At 40.7% G+C, this 22,931-nt stretch overlaps 3 protein-coding genes across 5 annotated transcripts in view; 2 read left to right on the top strand and 1 right to left on the bottom strand.

Moving 5' to 3' along the window:
* The first annotated feature begins 120 nt into the window (after positions 1–120).
* Positions 121–4,488, top strand: arl14ep (ADP-ribosylation factor-like 14 effector protein). Its single transcript, XM_058381851.1, has 5 exons — positions 121–368; positions 1,658–1,865; positions 2,563–2,691; positions 2,965–3,026; positions 3,196–4,488. Exons 1-5 carry the CDS (start codon positions 298–300, stop codon positions 3,422–3,424), a joined length of 699 nt encoding a protein of 232 aa, XP_058237834.1. The 5' UTR covers positions 121–297; the 3' UTR covers positions 3,425–4,488.
* A 436-nt stretch (positions 4,489–4,924) lies between these two features.
* fshb (follicle stimulating hormone subunit beta) lies at positions 4,925–6,238 on the bottom strand. Of its 2 annotated transcripts, none has more exons than XM_058381852.1 (3): positions 6,129–6,238; positions 5,588–5,767; positions 4,925–5,413 (listed from the first exon to the last, which is right to left on the bottom strand). In XM_058381852.1, the coding sequence occupies exons 2-3, from the start codon at positions 5,762–5,764 to the stop codon at positions 5,186–5,188; spliced, it is 405 nt and encodes a 134-aa protein (XP_058237835.1). In that variant the 5' UTR covers positions 5,765–5,767; positions 6,129–6,238; the 3' UTR covers positions 4,925–5,185. The 2 variants fall into 2 exon arrangements, with proteins under 2 accessions (XP_058237835.1, XP_058237836.1); XM_058381853.1 differs by having other exon boundaries at positions 5,594–5,767.
* A 4,158-nt stretch (positions 6,239–10,396) lies between these two features.
* kcna4 (potassium voltage-gated channel, shaker-related subfamily, member 4) overlaps positions 10,397–22,931 on the top strand; it is a 257,062-nt gene continuing 244,527 nt past the window's right edge. For both annotated transcript variants that reach the window (XM_058381850.1, XM_058381849.1), the window contains exons 1-2: positions 10,397–11,086; positions 11,409–15,235. In XM_058381850.1, coding sequence (XP_058237833.1) covers positions 11,985–13,988 — 2,004 coding nt within the window. In that variant the 5' untranslated portion in view covers positions 10,397–11,086; positions 11,409–11,984 and the 3' untranslated portion in view covers positions 13,989–15,235. The remainder of the gene's footprint in view (positions 11,087–11,408; positions 15,236–22,931) is intronic.

Raw genomic sequence — 22,931 nt, 5'->3', positions numbered from 1 at the left:
TAGGTAATCTATGGTTGTGAATTAATTTGCCCTACTATTTAGTAAAGTCGTATGCTTTTGCTGCAGTACTTTTATTATTGTAAAATGTACTCCGACCACTAGAGGCGTTGTGACGGTTATATGTAAGAAGCGTTGCTTTGCCCTGGTTGTGTTTCCAGAGAGCGGTGCACAAATGTTTCGCTGTTATTGTTTATATTAGAACTCTCTAGTTTTATAAACTCAGTGTTTATAAAATGGTTTTCAAATAGGTTTTTTTTTTTTGGTCTCAGAATTTAACATCTCCGAAGCTTTAAGACCATGCCTATTGCTTGCTCAGCCCTCGGATGTACAAACCGATTTGTGAAAGGCTCGGAGATAAGATTTTACAGGTAAAAATGCTAACATTTAGATAACGTTTTCGCGAATAAACACGTTTTCTTGTAATTTTGTCATGAGGCTCAGTTTAACGTAAGTTTAAGTTAAACGTTTAACGCTACAACTATTCATGAAGTGGGTGCAGGCTGAACCCCAAATAGATCCCTATCTTGTATGTAGTGCACTTCAAAGGGTTCACGCGCTGGGTTTTTTTTTCGTACCCTAGGTAGTGCACTTATCTAGTGAACAGACTTCCGTTTGGGATTCAGCCTCAAGATGGTTGCCGCCATAAGTGTAGTTAATTAAACTAGATATTCATATATGAATAAATAAGTTTAGAATGCAGTAACAGAACGGACAAGGTAAAACATGTAGGGTCATTTCAACTAGAATAAGACAATATATAACATAAAAAAATACTAATATTTGTTATAAAACTTTTCTTTGTTTTGTTTTTTTTTGGAGAAATTTGAGAGATGCTAGGTCTGTAATATTATGTGTCACGTTCGTTGGCATTTTAAATGTCTATTGAAATGTTTGGGCTTAAAATATAGTGTGCTTTTAGTAAACTAATTTATTCGAAATGGAACATTTCTCATATAATATCTATCTATCTATCTATCTATCTATCTATCTATCTATCTATCAAATATACACCGATCAGTTATAACATTATGACCACCTTCACAATATTGTGTTGGTCCCCCATCGAGACATGGACTCCACTAGATCCCTGAAGGTGTGCTGTAGTATCTGGCTCCAAGATGTTAGCAGCAGATCCTTTAAGTCCTGTAAGTTGCGAGGTTATAGGACTTAAAGGATGCTTGCTATATTTAAAGGATACTTCTGATAGATACTGACCACTGCAGACCGGGAATACCTCACAAGAGCTCCATTTTGGGAGTCATCTAGCCATCACAATTTGGCCCTTGTCAAACTCGCTCAAATCCTTACACTTGCCCATTTTTTCTGCTTCAAACATATCATCTTTTAGAACAGAATGTTTACTTACTGCCTAATATATCCCACCCACTAACAGGTGCCATGATGAGGAGATAATCAGTGTTCAGTTTCACCTCTCAGTGCTCTTAATGTTATGCCTGATCGGTGTACACTCAGTAGCCACTTTAGTAGGAGCATCTACATTGTTGCTGACCATTTCATCATGTAATCCCGGCATATTAAATGAGTAGATTTAGGTACTCGATAAAAGAGAGGTTTCCTCTGGGTTGTCTGGATCTTTTTAAACTTGTACTTGTAATCATAACTCCACTGAGTGGAACTAATCTTGTCTTCTCTACAGATTCCCCATCAGCAAGCCTCAGTTAGCCGAGCAGTGGGTGCGAAGCCTCGGAAGGAAAAACTTTGTCCCGACCACCAACTCATGTCTGTGTTCGGAGCACTTCCTGCCCGACTGCTTCCGTGATTACAACGGCAAACAGTTCCTGAGGGAAGATGCTGTACCTACCATTTTCTCACACACTGCCAAGGAGGGGGCAGACGGCACTAAGGTGCGAGTGGCTCTATGGATTAAAGTAAAACCTAGTAATGTCTGCTATGCTGAAATAGTTTTTCATTCATTCTTTGCGCTTAACTTCATGGAGGGTGCCAATAATTTTGGAAGATGCAATAGCTGTTAGTTAACATGAGTGAGGAATTAATTGAAAGAGCTTTTTGAATAAGGAAGAGGGATTGTGAAAACAGTGCAGGTGACAAACACAATCCAGGCATTTCTCAGATTCTGGATTGTCGTTCATATGGTTAACAAATGTTTTTGAACGTATACTAAAAATATGTTCCAAAAAACTACAAACTTTACAATTCCCGTTTGACTTCAGGAAAGAAAAGCCCAGAAATCATTTGAGCATGGGTGTCTGCATGCCACCATGTCAATATAATATTGTTGACATTGTGATGAATTAAGTTAGGATATGTTTTATATCACATGTATTGTGATACACAATAGCAATGGTGAAATTAGAAGGTTGTACTGAACCTTTACAATTGTAAAATGTTTTGGGAAACTAATTTAGAACAAATTTTTCAGCTTTAAGTAACATTGTAGACATAAAGGCTGTGGGGCTTGAAGGTTTGCTTTTTTTGTGAATTCTGCATTAAAATAGATTAAGTAGATGACATGAAATAAAGGGATAATGCTAAAATTGGAAATAAATGATTTTATTAATAAAGCTCTTAAATTCCTTCTAGATTGAATTAAGGAAGAACCGTGGAGGATTGGGGACGAAAGAGGAATCTCGTTCTGGTTCAATTTCTGATGGAGGCAAACAGCAGTTCACAAAGGAGAGGAGACAAACCGCAAGAGATACTGGCCAAAAGGTAGTGTACTGTACATACAGCTGTATTATTGCCTGAAACTAGAGCCTGTCTGATTACATCATTTTCATGAAAACTAATACAGTTCATCATTTGGATGTAAACCGGCAGTGTTATGACACAGGACCATAAGAAAGATGTTTTCTGGTACAATAATTTATGTTTTGGAACACAACTCAAAAGGAAATAGTGTTTGAAATACATTACTGTGTTATTGTGAAGGAAATGCTGGAAAGCAATTAGTAATAAAGTCAAGTGTGTTTGTTTTTTCCACAGGCAAAAACAGGAAACGATGCATGCAAGAGACGCGGGGGAGTGAAGGTCTCATCCAGTGACAGGTATCAGAATTGAATTTGAGTTCCACAAAATTGAAATATGTAAGGTTTCAGAAGTGCTGTTCTGTACTGGAATATATTTTAAGTGAAAACTGAAATCATGTAATAATTTGAGCATGATGAGACTCACTAAAAGCCATATATCTGGATGTATGTCCTTACTCCAATCCAGGCAGGTCATACCCGCTAAGAGCAAAGTGTACGACAGCCGAGGTCTGCTGATCTCCTGCGGCAGAGACCTGTGCGACTGCTTGGATGAGGACTGCATGGGCTGCTTCTACCCCTGTCCCAATTGCGGCTCCCGCAAGTGTGGCGTCGAGTGTCGCTGTGACAGGAAGTGGCTTTATGAGCAGGTGGAAGTGGAGGGGGGCGAGATCATCCGGAACAAGTTTGCAAGCTAATAAATGAGGAGAGAACATTGCAGTAATGTTGGGGATTTCATGCATCGAACACACGGGGCCAAATGTTCATTGAGAGACATTACTGGCTTTTGGCTTTGTTGTTTGGAAAGTTTTCTGAGAGTCGAGTAAAATTCTCTAGAAACGAAAGAGCTGTAATACTCTATAGATAGAACTGTAATACACTATGATGTTATTGGGAGTTTTTCAGGCTATGGTAGTTTCTGTAAAACTCATTTCTGACACGATGCCTCATCAGGCTCGCTTTCATCGATGGGAGAGATTTTATCCACTTTTAAAATCCATTTAAAAGCCAGCTCTTTCCTTACATCGTAAGTTCTGGTGTAAATCCGATACAAATGATTTCCGGCTTTTCTGGCTTGTGTCTTTCAGAAGCCCAGCATGAAAAGCTTTAAAGCTTTATTGAACCGTACTGCTGTGTGGTATTGCGTTACAATTAACATTAACAAACTATGAACTTCATTGTTTAATAAACCACCAGAAAATGTAATTGCAGCATTCTACTACTGTTGGTAACTTACTGAACTCTGATCTCAGTGATGGTCTGAATATTACTTCATTGCATTGTGTTGTTTATTTGGTTTATATTATTAAAAAAACATTCCCACATCAGTAACTCAAGCTTATTTCTTTTCTTTTAACGTTTGTTCATGTTAGCTATTGTGTAAAACAATGTCTATTTAGGGAACCCCGAGGTTCCTGCTGTGATATTAAAGGATTACTTAAATGTTATAAAGGCTATCACCTGTCTCTAGCCACAGCAAGTGTAATGTATGTGGGATCAAGATGGACAGGAGTCCATTTCCCTGCACTGAGGGGGAAAAAAAGGAACTCCTGATCACTTAATATATAGACCAGTCGTTAATAAAAGTGTTTTTTAATGTAAGTCCTGTATAATTTCCCCTTTGAGAGGCAGGATTACTTTTTTAGAAGAATAGTAAACTAGACAAAATCTTCAGGAAAGTGCAAGGAGCTTTTTTTTGTAGTCGTATAAATTTAAGAACAGCTTTAGTAAGACGTGGATAGTGGCTGTGGGAATCACATCTGCTACGCATCTGCTTTTAAATAAAAAATTTTGGAGTATTCCTTTAACAATGTATACATTACTCCGTCCTCTGATTTTTCTTCTGAACTGTTGATTAAAAGTTTATTTTGTTTTGCTATGTTATCATTATGTGTCTGTAATTGGTTTATATTGACACGGTTCATGCATCATGCCTAATCACAGACACACAGTTTGGATTTCACGTTGATTCATCATCTAGATGATTAGTTGTGAATTAGAGCACAAGAAGCTTGGATCATGGGTTCTGCTCTTTAGAGTATGTGCAGAGAGAAGAATTTCGTAATTGGTCTCTGAAGAATAATTATAAGCTGTGGTAAGCACTCGTGCATACATCTCTCATCCAGTGTGTGTGTGTGTGTGAGAGAGAGTCTGGAAGCAGCTGCTGTGTTACAGAAACAAATAGAAGATGCTAATGCTGCATGTGAGCTGTTTTAATGAAGCAGTGTTTACATGCTCAGGTGATGCTGAGCAACAACACACCATGTCCTTCATGACGTTCAGGGTCACACAGACAAACAACAGACCTGTGTCTAATTTGCAGTGTGTGTGTGTGTTTTAAATTCATTTCATACATGTACCAGGTTTGTGTGTGAAATATGTGAGAAAATTAATCTGAAAGATGAAACTTGGTGCACAATATTTCAAAACTAATATTAAGATGCTGAAAGTGGGCCAGTTCAGTAGTAGGCGTGTGTGTGGCAGCTATTCGGCTGCATGCTGAAAGCGCCGCAGTCTGTGACTTCTGTGTTACACAGGCTGCACTCACAGCTCAGAGCCACGGGATAGGTGAAGGACGAGTCAACTCCCGGAGCACAGCCTGGCAGCTGGATAGTCTCATACGTCCAGTCCTTGAAGTTACAGGTGTTCTGGATGTACGGCGCCATTGGACTGCGATACGCTCTCTCCTGAAAACATTGACTTGTCATGATGTCATTTTACAGAAGAAAAATATTTGCTTTTATTTGTGTTAACAACATGAAGCTATTAAATAATGTCTTCACTTAAAGATAAATAAGATACCTAACTGTTTTTCTTTTAATGTTCGTTAAAACATTTTCATCCGTTAACTATATGTTTACCTGTACCTGGGTCTGACAGAGGCCGGCGCAGGCCGTGGTGTTGATGGTGATGTAGCTGCCGCACTCGTCGCTCTCCACGGTGATGGAGAGGTTGGTAAGACGACAGCGAGCTTTGCATTCTGTCCCCGCCCACACCAGCATCGGCAACAGCAACACCATGGCGACTCTGCACATCATCGCCTGGAAGTCAGTACACAAGGAAATATATGAATACCACAATGGCAATATGATTAGCTCGAGCAGGACTTTAGACTATTAAACTAGTATTAGATTATCGGTAGAACAAGTGCGCTAGATAATAGGAATTTGTGGTTCGGTGGTTAAAGCTGTGGATTACTAATCAAAACATGATGTCAAGCACCAACGCTATCAATTCGCCACAGTTGGTGTCGTGTCACGGCTGAGCCTATGTTTTTGGATATACGAAGAAAGAATTTCGCTGTACTTGTATACATGACATTAAAAGTCGTATACATCTAGAAGGATACCATAAAACACAACCAAGCTGAAAATCAGGCTAAACAATGATCCAAGACCTTACCTGCTGGAGTTTCTTTCGGTCTTATGTGGTCCGTCACTATTAGCCAACTTACTTATACCCTTCTGTCAGCCCAAACGCCCACCTCAGGGCCAAAGAGGCTCCTGTCTTATCTTCGGATCATATTTCCATTTTTATTTCTGATGCCATTTGTAGAGGTGGGACTCTAATCCCCAAAGCTCCATAGCCTTGGCATTCAGTGTTTAGTCTGACAGAGGTTTAATCTGAAGTGCATCCAGCTGAAGGGTCTGGGGCTTCAAGGTCAAACCTCCCACAAACCTCACGATGGAAAACACTAGTAAGTCCACAAATAGAGTCTGGAAATTGGAGTATATGGACAACAAGACTGATATATTACTGGCAAGGGACTGATGTCTTGTATTTTCAATCTAACAAGCAGAAGAAGGATGTTTCCTGCCAGTGATTATGTCTTGTATAGATGTGAGGAATAGTTTTATAACAGGGTTTGAGTTACAATTTTAGCACAGATTTCCAGAGAGAGCCCTCCAAGCCCCCTACACAATCTGATAGACCATTGAATGTGTGAATCAATATTGACCTTCTGTCAATCAAGGCTTTTACCCAGTTCCCATGGTAAAGGTCATTAATCATTCTTCACTCAAATTCCTTGTTTTATTCACACCAGGTTCATGAATCCTTTCAGAACTTCAATTTGTCTTCAGCCAAACACAAAGAGAACCTGGAATACATACAGTATACAAAATATATCTTCTTGTGCATAAACAAACTAGGTTAATGTAGTCATTTTAAACAAAGGATATTAAAGAGCACCATCGTTTTATAGTCTGCACATTTATCAGCACACTTCCAGTAAATGCAATAACTGTACAAAATGTTTGCATAAAACGATTAAAATCTTCACTCAAATGGAGAGAAAACCATTGCTTAAACAAAATGTCATTATCATAAGGACATATATAAAAGCAACAGTGGTTTCTTTCTCAAAAAACAACAACAACAAAAAAAAACTGGTGTCCTGCCCAGTATATATAAATCGACTTTGATCAAATATGAGGTGGAGTACACTTGAAATCCCTTTGTTATCCATCACCTCATGGAAAGAAAATCTGAACAGATTTCAGAACAGTATTAATATTAGATGATAGATGGTTGCTGATCTGCACAGGTCAGATAATGGCTACTGAAAAATACACAAGCAATAAAAATACTATAATTCAAACTCAGTGCCCAAAATCAGAAAACCTTAAATATTTGGCAGGAGCAGTAAGGAGGAGGATGACAGAAAGATCACAGTTTTAGAATTATACATTGATTTTTTCTTTTTTTATTGATGCATTTATCTTCAGTACTTTATCCTGGTCAGGATCGTGATGGATACAGAGCCTTCCCTGGCTCACTGGGTTTAAGGTAAAAAAATTCATCCTGGATGTGGCACCAGTCCATTGAAATCATTCCAAATCTATACCAGCAAACTGTTTATAAGGACAGCAAAATTAAAGTCCATTGGCCAGTTAAGACTTAAAATCCGTTTTTTCCCCCCTCTTTTGGCTGCTTCCCATTTTGAAGGGTTGCCACAGCAGACCATTTTGTGCGCAAGTTTTAAGCCAGCCTAAGGCAACCCATCCCTAATTTATTGAGGCTTGGGACTAGCAACTGGAATGCTTCTACAATCCCACTGGCTAGAGTTGGTCCCTTGGCTGGGAATCAAATCTGGGCGATGAGAGCACTGGAGCCTAACCAAGTCCTTCAAGCACCCATAAGGACTAAAATCCAACTATCTGCCTTAAATTCATTCTTTTTCACATAACAGTTTTATTCTGGTAAGAGTCACATACCAGCGTGTGAGTTAACATTTCCCAGTGTGAGTTCATCTCAAACCACCATTTACACATTTATTGTGGCATCTCATTTAAGATCGAGGAAGCTGAGGAACCCAGAGGAATGATATGGAGAGACCATGTGACACAACTGCACACAGAATGTAACCTGAGGACCTTGGAGCTGTGAGGTGGTAATGCTACAATCATGCCAACCCACCACTGGCATATTTGATAAAACAAATGGGAAATGAATGCAAAGAAAAACCTCTGCATAAACTGTAAAACTGTACGGTGGTGGCTCATTAATGCCTTGATCTGCTAAAGCTTAGAAGTTTGCAAGAATATTTTTGGCCTCCACAAATTACCATAACTGTGCATGAAAAAAGCTAAAAGTCATCCATCGCATTAGCAGTGTCGAAATCAATCTTTCTCACTAGCCTCTGCAATGCAAAGCCTTGACCTGTGCCGGTGATGTCTGTCCTTCATCCTAATGTTCCAATTAGCTCACGTCAGCATGTCTATGACAGCAAGAGATAAGACTAGGATAAAGCAGTATTGCTTCTTTTGGCAGCTATAAGGCTGACAAGAAAAATACTGGACCAGATATTGGATCAAATGCGATTATTTAAGGTGAACTAAAAATGTGTATAGGGTCATAATGTGCCATGTATGAGCCATAATTTCTTAGATTGAAGACTGAGCACTAATCCAGTATAAAATGAAATAATAATTAATGCAGTACCTGATTTACTAGCAGTTTTTTGTTTAGATTTGTTCATGCCTATTAATAATACCAAACAGAATATATATTGCAGGAGAAAAAAATTCACAGGTGGACAAACACTCATTTTTCCCAAGCTTTTGGGAACATCCCAGTGAACTCCCTAACCCTCTGTCTAAATGGTAATGTGACCATCTGGCACTGGCCAATGCCTCGGTCATTAAGATGTAATATCAGCTAGTGAAATACTGCCCTCTGTGTGCAAGCGCATTGCTTACAACCCTCTGCAAGCATAATATAGCCAAAATCTCTAGATGGGAGCCCTTGAACCAAGACCAAAAAAACAAGGTACTGCATTTCTGTAACGGAAAGAGTAATATTCTAGGCAATGTAAAGGCACTAGATCTCGGTGCACGATGGCTGAAAAGTACAAAGCGCTGAAAGCAATGTAATATTTCACACGAGATGAATGGTTGTTAAAATGACCAAATTCCCACCTGAGCCATAGAATGGTCAAAATTGCTTGGAACATTACACCTTGATTTGTAGCTTAAACGTTGCTCTGGTGCTGATGTTGGTTTCATCAGCTTCATGCAGAGGACGTAATGGATAAGCTGTTTGAATTTCTCAGCTCGTTTTGATCTGGAGTTCATATAAAGCCAAAGTAGCCTTTTATAACATTCTGCAAATGAACGAATTTGAACATTGTCACATAATAGTGCTTTTTTTTTTTTTGTTATTTGTGAAAAGATCCTCTTCATTTTATGATTTGATGACCTAATATATTGTATATGCTGTTTGGCTCCACAAATAGGCTTTTTACATTATTTAAATTACTACGTAATTAAAGTTGTATCATAGCAATTTTCCACTAATGGAGATTGTAATTAACAAGATATAACCAGCAATATATAAATCAGCTTCAATTATGCATTATGGTATAAATCTGATTTGTTCATCTATGCCAGCTGCCATATTGCCCTTCACAGAAGTATTGCTCTAATTGTTTTTAATCTCATTAGCAGCTTCCAGTTGAATTTTACAGCCAGGAGGTCTGATGCTTATGATTGTTTTTCTTATCTTTTCACATTTTTTTGTTTTTCATTTAGATTGATGACTTTCTGGGTGCAACGTTATTAAGAACCAGGCCTATATTTGTACTGGCTTGGGCATGTATTTATTAAAACAGTGATTTTTTTAAATGAAAGAAAAAGGTTTGTATGTTCTCACATCCTGGTGGCTGGCAGCAATAGATATTCAACATGCAACCAATTACGACAACAGACATGATGTGGCATGTACCATGGTGTACGATAAGAAAAAAGGGGAATAAACTGTGATATTCCTCATCACTGGGGTGGTACCCTCTAGAGTACACATTTTGTACTGATATTGTGTATCTTTCGCCTAGAATTGTGCACATAGCATAATTTGTCATAGTGTCATATTTGTCAATTATGTGATGTAAATGTAAAGGTACACTATATCCATAATTGCAGCAGAAGGAGTTAAATTAAAAGGTGCAAAGTGACAATGAAAGTTTTTATTTATTTATTTTATTTTTGGAGAGTGTGCAGTGCATGTGCATGAGAGAGAGAGAGAGAGATTCAGGATGTATCTGCGCAGTCTTTTCCCATGTGTGAATAGATACTCAATGAATTGAAATCAGTTCTGATACAATGCTTTACTTTCTATTCATATCACTAGCAAGATTCTCCAACGGAGCTACAGACGTGATCCAGTCCATACTTTCAGCTTTGCACTATACTAAGGTACCTAACAAGTACTCGAAGGCTATGGCCACCAATTAGCATCACGCACGTTTGATATAAAAAAGCAGAAGTTTGGGACTGCAGCATGAGTGTGAGGGCGCAGTGAGCCGCAGTGGCCGCTGGGGGATGATCGAGCTCTGTCGGCACTGGTCGTGGCCGCGCGAGGCTCCTCGGTAATAACAGGCGCGCGCTACGGTAAACGAGCGAGAGCGAGCGGCGGCAGACGCACGGCGCGTCCACTTACTCAATGCTATTTCATATGACATTATTCAACTTTTCATTCATATCGCTGCTTCACTGATTTATCCGTGCGCTCCGAGTGAGAAGCTTGCTTCATTGGTTAAGTGCATCTTTGCTTCTTGCGGTGCATTTTTTTGTTTGGGTTTTTTTTTTTTTGGGCATGGAAGATGTGATGTGCAGGTGATGCGAGATCCTGTTGAATTGAGACACGGCGAGACGCAGCCCCAAAGTGGCAAGATCCTGTTGGATGCGAATAAACTCGACTCTTGAGGATGACATGTTCTCTTGCTGCGTGCGTCGTGCGGGTTTTGGATGCCCAGAGCAGGCGGGGATTTTTGGGCAAACCTGGGATTTACATCCTCACCTAGCTCCGGCGTATTGTGTTGGAGGTGGAAGCTAAGCAAATATTCTCCGGTCTTTTCTCATGTAAGTGGTGTGAACGGAGGGAAGGTGGGGTGGCCGTTGCGTGCGGCGTGTGTTTATGATTAATCGCCTATAGGGATTTTTCTCTCTGTAATAATCACGTATTGTCTCCTGTTGCCGTACAGGCCTGTAACTGCTATATCAACGCACTGTTAGAAATAATAATGCATATTTTGTTATTATGAGAGTACTGTTAATTCCAGCACTGAGCTGTTCCCGTTGCACATGTTAATAGAGTGTGGAGAATTTTTTTCTTCTTTTTCTTTTGAGGGATGGGAGGGGATGAGTGCAGTCTATAACATGTTTGTTTTTGTGCCCTTTGCAGCTGTCGCTGGCGTCAAAATAATTCCGTGATTCATTCGTAGCCAGTGGAGGGGCAGAGGACAGAACAGCACCCCACCACCATCTCTACCTCCACCTCCACCACACACCCTCCTCCCTCATCCCAAAGATTGCAACCACAGATCACTAACAGAACTCAAAGTCGCTTCTTCCTACAAGTAAAAACACCTCAGGTGGCGGTGAAAGGCGAAGACATCATTTACTCTTTTAATAATCTTATGGAGGACTCTAAGGACCCCCTGTGGATTTGGACACCGATGCAACGCCATACACAAAGGGTTCCTTAACCTTTACGCACTTGGACTCCATGATATTACTGGACCTATATTTCAAGCTTATGGACTCAGTTTAATGATTTCAGTGAATGTTGCATGACCATAAAATGATATTGTAATCACCGTGCATGTTGTGAGGATTTTTTTTTTTTTGCCTCAGTGGACTTACATCTTCCACAAGCCTCATTGTGGCGTTCCAAGTGCATTTATGGACATTGCTGCACTCACTTGAAGTCTTGACAAATAACTGTATTTAACTATACGGTTACAAACTACACACCAAAATGGAGTTTGCTATGGTCGGAGCAGACAGCAGCGGGTGCAACCCTCACTTGCCGTATGGATATGCCCAAGCACGCGCCAGGGAGAGAGAGCGCGAGAGAGAAAGGCAGTCACGCGCGGCGGCGGCAGCTGCAGCTGCAGCGTCCGAGGCCGGGGCGGCTGGAGATGGAGGTAGCGGTGGCGGAGGTGGAGGCACCCACCCCTACGGTCAGCCATATCAGACTCGCACCGCCTCCTCTACTAATGCCAACCATGGAAGCGGAGGGACTGCCTCGCGCCCCTCCTCCTCCTCCACTCAGCAGGCGCAACAGCAGTACGAGCCACAGCAGCAACTTCTGAGAGAGCGCAAAAAGCAGAGAGGAGTCGCGCGCTGGAGGCGGCACCGCGCGGCTCTCGGAGGGGACCTGCGCCACTCTGAGTTGGCGCTTCTCGGATCCGAGGAGGACGTTATGATAGAAGAGGACGAAGAGGCCGAGGGCGACGAAGAAGACGAAGACGGGGGAAGCAGAGCATCGAGTTTTATCTATAACATGGACGACGAAGAGACAGCGTCTCTCACGGACAGACGTCCACAGTCCGGATACGAGAACGTTTACAGCGAGTACGGCTGCTGCGAGAGAGTGGTGATAAACGTGTCCGGTCTGAAGTTTGAAACTCAGCTCAAGACTCTCGCCCAGTTTCCCGACACACTCTTAGGGGACCCCGCTAAGCGGATCAGGTACTTCGACCCGCTGCGCAACGAGTACTTTTTTGACAGGAATCGACCTAGTTTCGACGCCATTCTGTATTTCTATCAGTCAGGGGGACGGTTAAAGAGACCCGTCAATGTACCTTTCGACATCTTTTCCGAGGAGGTCAAATTCTATGAACTTGGCGAAGAGGCCATGATGAAGTTCCGCGAGGACGAGGGTTTCGTCAAAGAGGAGGAAAAACCGTTGCCAGAGGATGAATTTAAGAGGCAGATTTGGCTCTTGTTTGAGTATCCCGAGAGCTCAAGCCCTGCCAGAGGCATCGCCGTGGTGTCCGTTTTGGTTATCGTCATATCAATAGTTATTTTCTGTTTGGAAACGTTACCAGAATTCAGGGACGACAAAGATTTCCTTAGCCCAGGTAAAAACGTGACGCATACAGACAACGGATTTACACCCTTCAACGACCCGTTTTTCATTGTGGAGACCGTATGCATTATCTGGTTCTCATTTGAGATCATTGTGCGCTTTTTTGCTAGTCCGAGCAAAGCCTCTTTCTTCAAAAACATCATGAACTCTATAGACATTGTCTCCATTTTGCCTTATTTCATAACTCTGGGCACGGACCTCGCGCAACAGCAAGGCAATGGGCAGCAGGCCATGAGTTTTGCCATCCTGAGAATAATCCGACTAGTCAGGGTTTTCCGGATCTTCAAGCTCTCTCGACACTCCAAAGGACTCCAAATTCTCGGGCACACTTTGCGCGCGAGCATGCGCGAGTTGGCGCTGCTCATTTTCTTTCTCGTTATTGGGGTGGTGCTCTTCTCCAGCGCTGTGTACTTCGCTGAAGCGGACGAGCCCAAGTCACAGTTCACGAGCATCCCGGACGCTTTCTGGTGGGCCGTCGTTACCATGACGACTGTGGGCTATGGAGACATGAAGCCCATAACAGTCGGAGGGAAGATAGTGGGCTCGCTGTGTGCCATCGCCGGCGTCCTCACCATCGCGCTCCCGGTGCCCGTCATCGTTTCCAACTTTAACTACTTCTACCACCGGGAGACTGATAATGATGACCAGACTCCTGCAGTTGAGTACCCGCCCCCGGGATGCCCGTATTTCCCGGATTTCTTAAAAAAGTTTAAAGGATCTCCGTCCGGATCCTCACTGGGCGACAAAGCAGCCGAGTACATGGAAATGGAAGAAGGCGTCACGGAGTCACTTTGCGGCATAGACAAGCAGAGCCCGAGTAGAGGGAATGGCACGGACATTGGCAGGAGAAACAGCACACATTCAAGAAGCATACAGACAGATGTATGATTAAAAATATCACACTGATGACTTTCTGTGGAGGGTTTCGTGAAGATGATTGCACAATTCACTTATCAGCACACATGCACGCCCAAGTGCGCAAGTCGCGAGCTTGGACGCACACCCCCACACAAACGCGCGTATTAACAGACATGCACAAAAAGCACGCACGCACGCACGCACGCAGGCACACGTTTAATTTCCTATGGACCTAGGCTGAAACATTCTTTGCAATGTGGCTACTTTTCTAGAGAAACACACCCTGTAATCGAATAACAGGCAACGCAAAAATCACCAGCTTTACGTAACATGGGGAGGTGTGAGTTCTGGCCCATCTACACCGTAGGCAGACTTTCCCGGTTTAGCAGAAAGGAACAAACAAGTATTTTGCATAGGCACTTTATAAGTTACATTTGTCAGAAGACGTCAATGTTAGAACAGAGAAGAGAGCTGTTAACGTAAGGTTGTTATGCAATAAAGTTTAAATCATTTGCACTATCATTAAATATGTTCTATTCTCAAACCAGATTATAATCCAGAGATTACCAGACACACGTCTATGAGAGAGAGAGAGAGAGAGAGAGAGATTTCAATAACTGTTTAGTAACAGCTGTTAAGAAGTACATGAGCAGACAATATCTCATATTTTATGGAAACTCAGCAAATTAGTTTGTCAGCAGCACGATGCCACAATAAACTGCCCTCTGGTACAATTAATTTAAACTTAATTTATTCACTACATTCAAGTCAGAGGCATTGAAAGTTTATTTTAAGAGCGTTAAACAAATCAGCCATTTTTCCATGTTAAACATTTTTGTCACAATTCTGGGATCAACACCTAAGTGTAGATGTCACCCCTTAGACATTACTCGGCTAAAATACCGGTACTGCATCTCAAAATAATTACCATGCACAAGGGTCTCTGACGCCATGGCTGAGAAGGGACAGTCCTGTCATTTGGGTCATAGCTCTGCCACGGGAATACGTTTTTATTTTAGAAGGGAATGCTTCATGCAACTGTTTACTTTGCGTCCCTTTAACCAAAATGACAGTGCAATCCTTTTACAAGGACGCCTCCGGGAATAGAAACCACAACAACAGCTCTCGTGGAAACATGAACTGGCGCTCCGCACTTGTGCTGCGGTGGACTTTATGCACAAAAAAAAAAAAAAAAAAATTCACCTCTGGATGGAAAACCGGTCTTCCTGGAGCGCGCAGGGACGACACGGTCTCACCGGAGCGCCTCATTGTGCAAGGTAAGCAGCCTGAATGGCTCATTAATCATTTTACAACAACATTTTTTTGAAATACAACATTTATATTAAACGAATCACAGCACGGAGATAAGCGCATCGAACACACCCTGTTCCACTTTTCCACGATTTTTGAACTTCATGACGCTCGTGTCGAGCGTGACGCATGCGCCCGCACGTGCTTGTTGGCTCCTGTGGCTCTGTGACGCTGCACGCGCGCGGTGCAACAGGTGCTATGGAGGAGCTTCAATAACACTAGTGTTCAGATGTGTTCATAACACGTTGTGTCGCTGATATATCAGCAACAGAATCAAATGGGGAAGAATCAGATCAGATGTAATGCTTTACAAATTGCTCAGAAAAAAAAAGATGGATCTGGAATATGTAGCCCAACACACCTAATTCAAAGAATAAGCAAACCCTTCCATGTGTGTGTGTTAGAGCAGTACAGTACAGACAGTACCTTAGTACCATTTAGGCCATAAATCTGTGCTCAAGATGGGTTTTCTGTAAAACGCGTCCTCACTTGGTTGCCTTGGTAACAGAGAGTCGCCCTTCCCGCCTCATTAACTGTCTCGAGTTTCTTGTTTAAACGATGCAGTCTATCAGTTGCCACACAGGATAATTGCTGTCAAAGTCGATTAATTGCTTGTAGATGACATAACTAACGATATACATATATATATTAGTCTATTAACTCTTTACATAAAAGAAAAAGAAAATACACAGATGAGTTAATCACATCGACCGCTGGCTTTAAACTGGAGAAGTAGACTAGTGTTAGTGTCAGATTACAAAAGCGATCCGTTTCCACTTGTGCTTGAGCCACTGATGATAGGAATCATTTAATGTAATCAGACCACAGAGCCAGTGTGCTATTCCTGTTAATGAAGAGGCTATTCCTTTGTGAAAAGAAATTGTATCCTTTATAACCCATGCCGAACCACAAAAGCAGCTGACCAAGAACACATTACTAGAGATCCATCACATGTACACAGGATTTCTAAAAATAAATTCAGCCATGTAATACATTCAAGGCTGGTTCTTATTGTGTTCAGACATTGTCTGCACAAATGGTGATGTTAAGAATGAACAGAACACCTCACTATATGTTCTCCAACAAAATGTATATTTAAACAGTTATCAAAACGTTTGCTCTTTATGAGTTGACGTATTTCAGCATTACTGTGTGAACAAGGTGAAATAATGACTTGGCGATTTAGTTTGCACTCTGCATTACAGTCTGTGCTGATACAGTTATTCACTGATACATACACTGATCAAGCATAACATTATGAGCACTGAGAGGTGAAGTGAATAACACTGATTATCTCCGCATCATGGCACCTGTTAGTGGGTGGGATATATTAAACAGTGAGTGAACATTTTGTCCTCAAAGTTGATGTGTTAGAAGCAGGAAAAATGGGCAAGCGTAAGGATTTGAGCGAGTTTGACGAAGGGCCAAATTGTGATGGCTAGACAACTGGATCAGAACATCTCCAAAACTGCAAATTTTGTGGGGTGTTCCCGGTCTGCAGTGGTCAGTATCTATCAAAAGTGGTCCAAGGAAGGAACAGTGGTGAACCGGCGACAGGGTCATGGATGGCCAAGGCTCATTGATGCACGATGGGAGTGAAGGCTGGCCTGTGTGATCCGATCCAACAGATGAGCTACTGTTGCTCAAATTGCTGATGAAGTTAATGCTGGTTCTGATAGATAGGTGTCAGAATACACAGTGAATGCTGGGTCAGGGCTGTTTTGGCAGAAAAATGGGAACCACACAATATTAGGCAGGTGGTCATAATGTTATGCCTGATTGGTTTACATCTTCAGTAACTGCTTTATTCCAGTCTGGGTCACGGTGGATCTGGAGCCTATACCAGGACCAGTGGGAGTGAGGCAGGAATACACCCTGGATGGGATGTTAGACATCACATCTCTGTCTCTCTCTCTCTCTCTCTCTGTCTGTTTGTCTGTCTGTCTCTCCCTCTCTCTCTCTCTTTCTCCCTCTCTGTCTCTCTCTCTCTCTCTCTCTTTCTCTCTATTCCAAGGTCAATTTAGCATAGCCAGTATACATGCTTGCATGTTTTTGGGTTGTGTTAAGATGTAGATAAATCTATGTGGATACAAGGAAAACATGCATGTTTTTGTAAGAAAGTGTGATTTTTATAGTTCAGGTCAGCTTCAGACAAGATTCTCTTAAAGTAAAAGATGATGACTACTATAAAACAACAGTCCACAAGTTTCAAAAGCCATGTACTGTGAGCAAAACAGCAATTAAAAGTTTTTTTGAATATCATGTAGTTTCCACTAGGCTCAGGATTGGAATCAGGAATGAATTTCAGGTCGATATGAAGCAGTCTATATAGTTGCATTGATATTATGCTATAATTTACTGTGTACCATGGCTCACACCCAAAGCTGCCAGTAACTTGGCTCCACTACACATTTAAAAACCATGTAAACAAGATATATAGATGCTCTGCTTGGCATCAACCATATGTAATGCTGCATCACAAGTGCCTTCTAGAAAACAGCTTTCTAGCAGAGTGGCCCTTATTTCCTGAGATGTTGTTTCTATGCTGTCATAATGACAAATGTTGTTTACATCAATTTGTGTTTATGAGGGGTGAAATGACAGTGTAATGCCATAGCAGGTTAAGTGTGCGCATCACTCTCGCCAAGGTTATGATGGTGCTGTGTGTCAGCATAAAACCTCTCTGAATCTCGCATAGGCTACTCTGGACCAGGCCCTGTTCTCTGTACTTGTCATAGGTTCATCGTGTTTTAATATTGATCTGGCCATATTGTGTAAATTCAGACACTGCCCACCAGCTTTAGAACAAACAAGCATGTGGAGGATTGGCAAAATGGATGTCAGAATAATAGAACAGCAAGGTTTAGTTTGGCTTCTTTAATGTGCAGTGAGTAAGGCCAGTCCTTCAGGCTTTGGATGCACCCATCCATCTGTGAGCAGAATGGTCATGACTCACACATCAGCTCTCTGGAGTAGAAAAAACCAGAGTCACCATATATTAAAAAAAAACAGAGGACATTAACCTGTTTATTGAGGCCAAATAAGAGTAAATAGCCACTCCATTTTGATCAGGAATCACACTAGAGGCATGTTAATGTAGTCAGTCTACTTCACGGCATGAAAGGTGGAGGAAACTGGTGAATGTGGAGGAAACCCATACAGGTATGGAAGTAACTCCACAGAGACACTAACCAGACTCATAGTGCTTAAGGAACTCAGAAGCTGTGGAGTGGAAAACTTCTACCTGCTTCATCATGGCTTCCTTCCATAACTAAAACATACAAATTATTCCATAATGTTGACCAGCTTTTATATAAATAAACAAAATATCTTTTTTGTTTAATAATATAATATAATATTAATATTTTCATCACCAGCATCATCCATCTTGGTCTAGTCACGGCATTAACTTGGTCATTTGCATTTATGTCATTACTGAAATCATATCTGTTCAGTTGGCTAAAATTTACACATTTTTATTACTTTATTTAAACATCCACTACATGAGGAAATCATGCTTAGCTAACAAGACTTTAGACATCTTTTGGGCAGCCTGACTGTTTATACCACTGTATTTGTTACACTGGGTAAGAAGCCAGTTTAATCAATGCAATCAATGCAGAGTTTTGCATTTCTGGCCGTTGTCCGAAATTTAGCCACCGTGGGATCCAACTGGTTTCCCAGACCACCAAACAAATATAATGAAGTGTTTAATTTAATTTCAGACTAAATGTCCAAGATTCCATCGAACCCTAAACCTTACATTTTTTAGTACTAGTGTTTAAAATTGCCTTTGCCCTCTTAAAATAGGCGATGGAGCTTAGAAACAATTTCTGTCTCACTTTCTCTATTATTCTCTATCGGACTGGACAAGTTCCTAATTAAATAGATCCAAAGCCTTATTTCTTTTTCACACACCAATTAACTGAAACTCCTAATGTAAATTTCAGACACAAAGGCACTAAATTAGTACTTATCATGTCACTTAATCCCAAGGTCCTTCAGTGGGACCTTGTTGTATTAAACCCGAGTTACTTCTGCTCTGACAGAATATATTAACATTCTTTATTAATGCTATAAACCCTAATGTTTTTGCTATGATTCTTCTTCTTCTTCTTCTTCTTCTTCTTCTTTCCAATAAGCAGTAGTCTATCTCAATAACATTTTAGCAGACGTTTAACAGTGTCAGTGTTGGGCTTCAGTCATGAAACCTCACCCAGCATGTTCTATGTACCTTGGCAAGAACTGGCCATAATGGATACTAACTGCAAGGGTGCTTGATTCCTGCAGATTCCCAATTGCAGCTATATATTATTTTGTAATTGCAGAGCACTGAGACTGACGTTCTTAATTATATCCTAATAATATACCAAAACAACCATAAAAACTGTCACTGAGCACCAGAATTACCATCAGTATTCACCAAACAAGGTTTTTATTCCCTGAAAGGAAAGTTTGGAAGCTGTATGAAAGATTAAACAGCTAATGGGGCTTTTGGCTGGCATTCTGCCACTGCTAGTGCTAACACAAGTTAAATGTGTTGCATGACTACACTTACCCAGACTCAGTCTCCCCAAAGCAGTGTTTAAAAATGCCATAGTTTCATCTATATATCTGTACTTCATCTTAAAATGATAATTGTGCATCTGTTGTTCTCCGAAAACCCAACATCATTCTGTACGTTTGTGTTCTTTGGAACATAAAAACGGCATTTTATTCAGCAAAAAAACACTAGAAGAGCTGCATAGGCAACGACTTTTACAAAACTAATTTAGAAACATCATCAATTCAGAGAGCCATGATGACAAATGCGGCTGTGTGGAATGAATGTTTCCTAGACTTTGCTGTTTTCCTAAAGAAAAGGAACATTTATTAAAAAGAATGCAAATGAAAAATCTCCTTTAAGTGCTTTAGGCATGCTTTACCCTTTATTCAGCTCCTGCAGAGCTATGACCTGACATCAGTATCAATATTTTTATTGAAACTACTTGCAAAACAAAATGCAAAACAAATTCTACTACACACTACGCAGCAGATTATGGCTCAATGGATGAACACTAATAGATCCCAAAAGTTATCATAAAACATGTCTTTTTGATCAGGTTCCTCGTAACATGGACTCGCGTGAGTATCTGGGTTAGAGACTGAATAGGGAAGGGGTGGGAGCCAGACAAATTTTGGCACTCATCCGACAGAAAGCAATCATCGTTTCTCTTTTCAGAGCATTAATTTGTTGATATGCATGCTGTCTACTGGGGAAATATGATACACCAGCACAACCGCCTTGTTCAAAGCCCTGTGAAATGATCATTTTCCTCGCATAGATATTTAACCCGTCTGATGATAGGCAAATAACCAAGCATAGGAAAGTTTAAGCAATGTTACACAGATGGCTCTCATGCAAAGGTTATTTATGAGTGACTGTTTGATTGTTTGAGATTCTTTAATGAAAGAGCGCTTTGAGTTTGTTTACTGATTCCACCGCTATTAAATTTCAATGCTCCTCAGTTGCTGCCACACCTTAGGTGGATCAAAGAACATGTGATGATATTTTTTCAAAAAAGAAAGAAAATGTATTGTACTTAATGTATTATTATTGAGCGTGGTTTTTACCGCTTTATTTGACTGATTTTGATGTACATCTGTTAGAAGAAATGGCTTCTATATCTTTAATACATTCATTTAAAGTCAAGCATTTTTAATATTAATAATTTTTGGAAAAAATATATGAAAAAACCTGACAGGGGAGGTTTAATGTCCAGACTTAAAGTGAAACATTTTGATTATTGAATTTAAACTCCATGGGGCTTTGGTGGCTCAAGTGGTTAAGGCTCTGGGTCGTTGACTGGAAGGTTGGGGGTTCAAGCCCCAGCACTGCCAAGTTGCCACTGTTGGGCCCTGTTAAGGCCCTTAACCCTCTCTGCTCCAGGGGTGCTGTATCATGGCTGACCCTGCACTCTGACCCCAACCTCCAAGGATGGGATATGCAAAGAAAGAATTTCACTGTGCTGTAATGTATATGTGACAAATAAAGGCTATATATTTCTATGGAAATACATTTAAATATTCAATTCTAATTGTGATGCAGGAGCACCACGATCACTCTAAAAGCCGGTATCCGAGCACAAAAGGAATTGATTACACTTCTGTCTGAATCAAGCCCGGATAAAACGTGAGGAAATCACACATGGCTTAGCAGTTTTTTAAGACATCTTCAGGCAGACTTTTTTTTAACTCTGCATTTGTGACTCCCAGCATGATCTTTACAGGCAGAAATCCTTCACAAGATTAGTAAGTAACTAAAAACAGTCGTTTCGGAGACGTATATTTATGGTTCCTTACCGTCTGTACACACCAAGTGCTACACTGCAGATGGTGTAAGCACAAATTGGAAGCAAGATGTTGGGAGTGAACAAATTGGATTTTAAAATTATGGAGGTTCTCCTAGCTAAGTTTAATGATCTTGTGAACATGTAGTAATCTGTCATTTCTGTTCAGTGCAAAAGGCAAATAATGTAAATATTAACATTCTGTCAAAAAGAAAATGAATCAACAGTCAGCATGCAATTTATAGAAATTATAAATCTACAAATGGGAACAAATAGGAATCCATTCAGGCAACTTGAAAAATAACAGATAACATTTGGAAACCTAAACAATTCAAAAAAAGAGAAAAAGAACAATTATGTTCTTGTTTAAAAGATGTTTTGCTGTCTCAAAGCAGCTTATCCATCACTGAAAAAATAGGGATGACATTGCAGAATGATGAAGTGCATGCAGCTACCACAGTGGAACAGGCCATGACGTCTACAACAAATGGCAGGACATTTATAGATTGGCAAAGAGGAGGACTGCAGAGTTGCCGACAGACAGGGGAAAACTCGGGGAGGACAGTCGTGTACTCAGCCTTTTACCCCCGAAGAAGAGCGTGTACTAGCAATACTTTGTCTGACAAGGTTTCTTGGAATAAGACAAAGAATTATTGTCCCGTCTACATCCCAACTGCCTGCCTTTCTTAATAGCCTGAACCCTGTCGAGTCCAAATTAGAGGACAATATAGACCAGAGACATCCAGTAGATGGTAATATAGATGAGATAATAATAAAGAACGAGAGCATGTTCTTGTATAAAGACATGAAACAAAATATGACCAAAGTTTTGTGGACACCTGACCATCACACCCATATATAAACTGTTGGAAACACAAGATGTTTGTCTTTATAATACATTTATATTAATGCCAATTGGTAGACAACTTTATCCAGAGCCACGTACAGAAGTGCTTTATCAATAAATACATCCTGTTTCAGGTTCACAGGCATAGTAATGGAATACAATCTATCAAAAACAATCAAACACATTTTTTAATGTTAATTTAAGTTACTTTAACTTCAGGTCTTTAGACACTGTTTGAAGACAGAGAGTGACTCAGTTGTTTGGACATCTAAGGGAAATTCATTCCACCACCTAGAGGCCAGAACAGAGAAAAGTCTTGATGCATGTGCCTTTGCACATATTGAGCTCCTTGCCAAGTATGCGGTGGAAGAACCCGAGTGTCCTGCACAGAGCAATGACCTTAACCCCACTGAACACCATTGGGATGAACTAGGACATCGACTGCACTCCAGACCTCCTCACCTGACATCAGTGTCTGATCTTACT

The sequence above is a fragment of the Hemibagrus wyckioides genome, linkage group LG27, assembly GCF_019097595.1.
Source record: "Hemibagrus wyckioides isolate EC202008001 linkage group LG27, SWU_Hwy_1.0, whole genome shotgun sequence".
Classification (NCBI taxonomy): Eukaryota; Metazoa; Chordata; class Actinopteri; order Siluriformes; family Bagridae; genus Hemibagrus; species Hemibagrus wyckioides.
This window is presented reverse-complemented; position numbering and strand designations above follow the sequence as displayed.

Coding starts and splice junctions, on each gene's coding strand:
- arl14ep (XM_058381851.1), top strand. CDS start 298: ATGCCTATTGCTTGCTCAGCCCTCGGATGTACAAACCGATTTGTGAAA. Junction 369..1,657: donor TCGGAGATAAGATTTTACAG/GTAAAAATGCTA, acceptor TCTTCTCTACAG/ATTCCCCATCAGCAAGCCTC. Junction 3,027..3,195: donor AAGGTCTCATCCAGTGACAG/GTATCAGAATTG, acceptor ACTCCAATCCAG/GCAGGTCATACCCGCTAAGA.
- fshb (XM_058381852.1), bottom strand. CDS start 5,764: ATGATGTGCAGAGTCGCCATGGTGTTGCTGTTGCCGATGCTGGTGTGG. Junction 5,414..5,587: donor TCTGTCAGACCCAGGTACAG/GTAAACATATAG, acceptor CAATGTTTTCAG/GAGAGAGCGTATCGCAGTCC.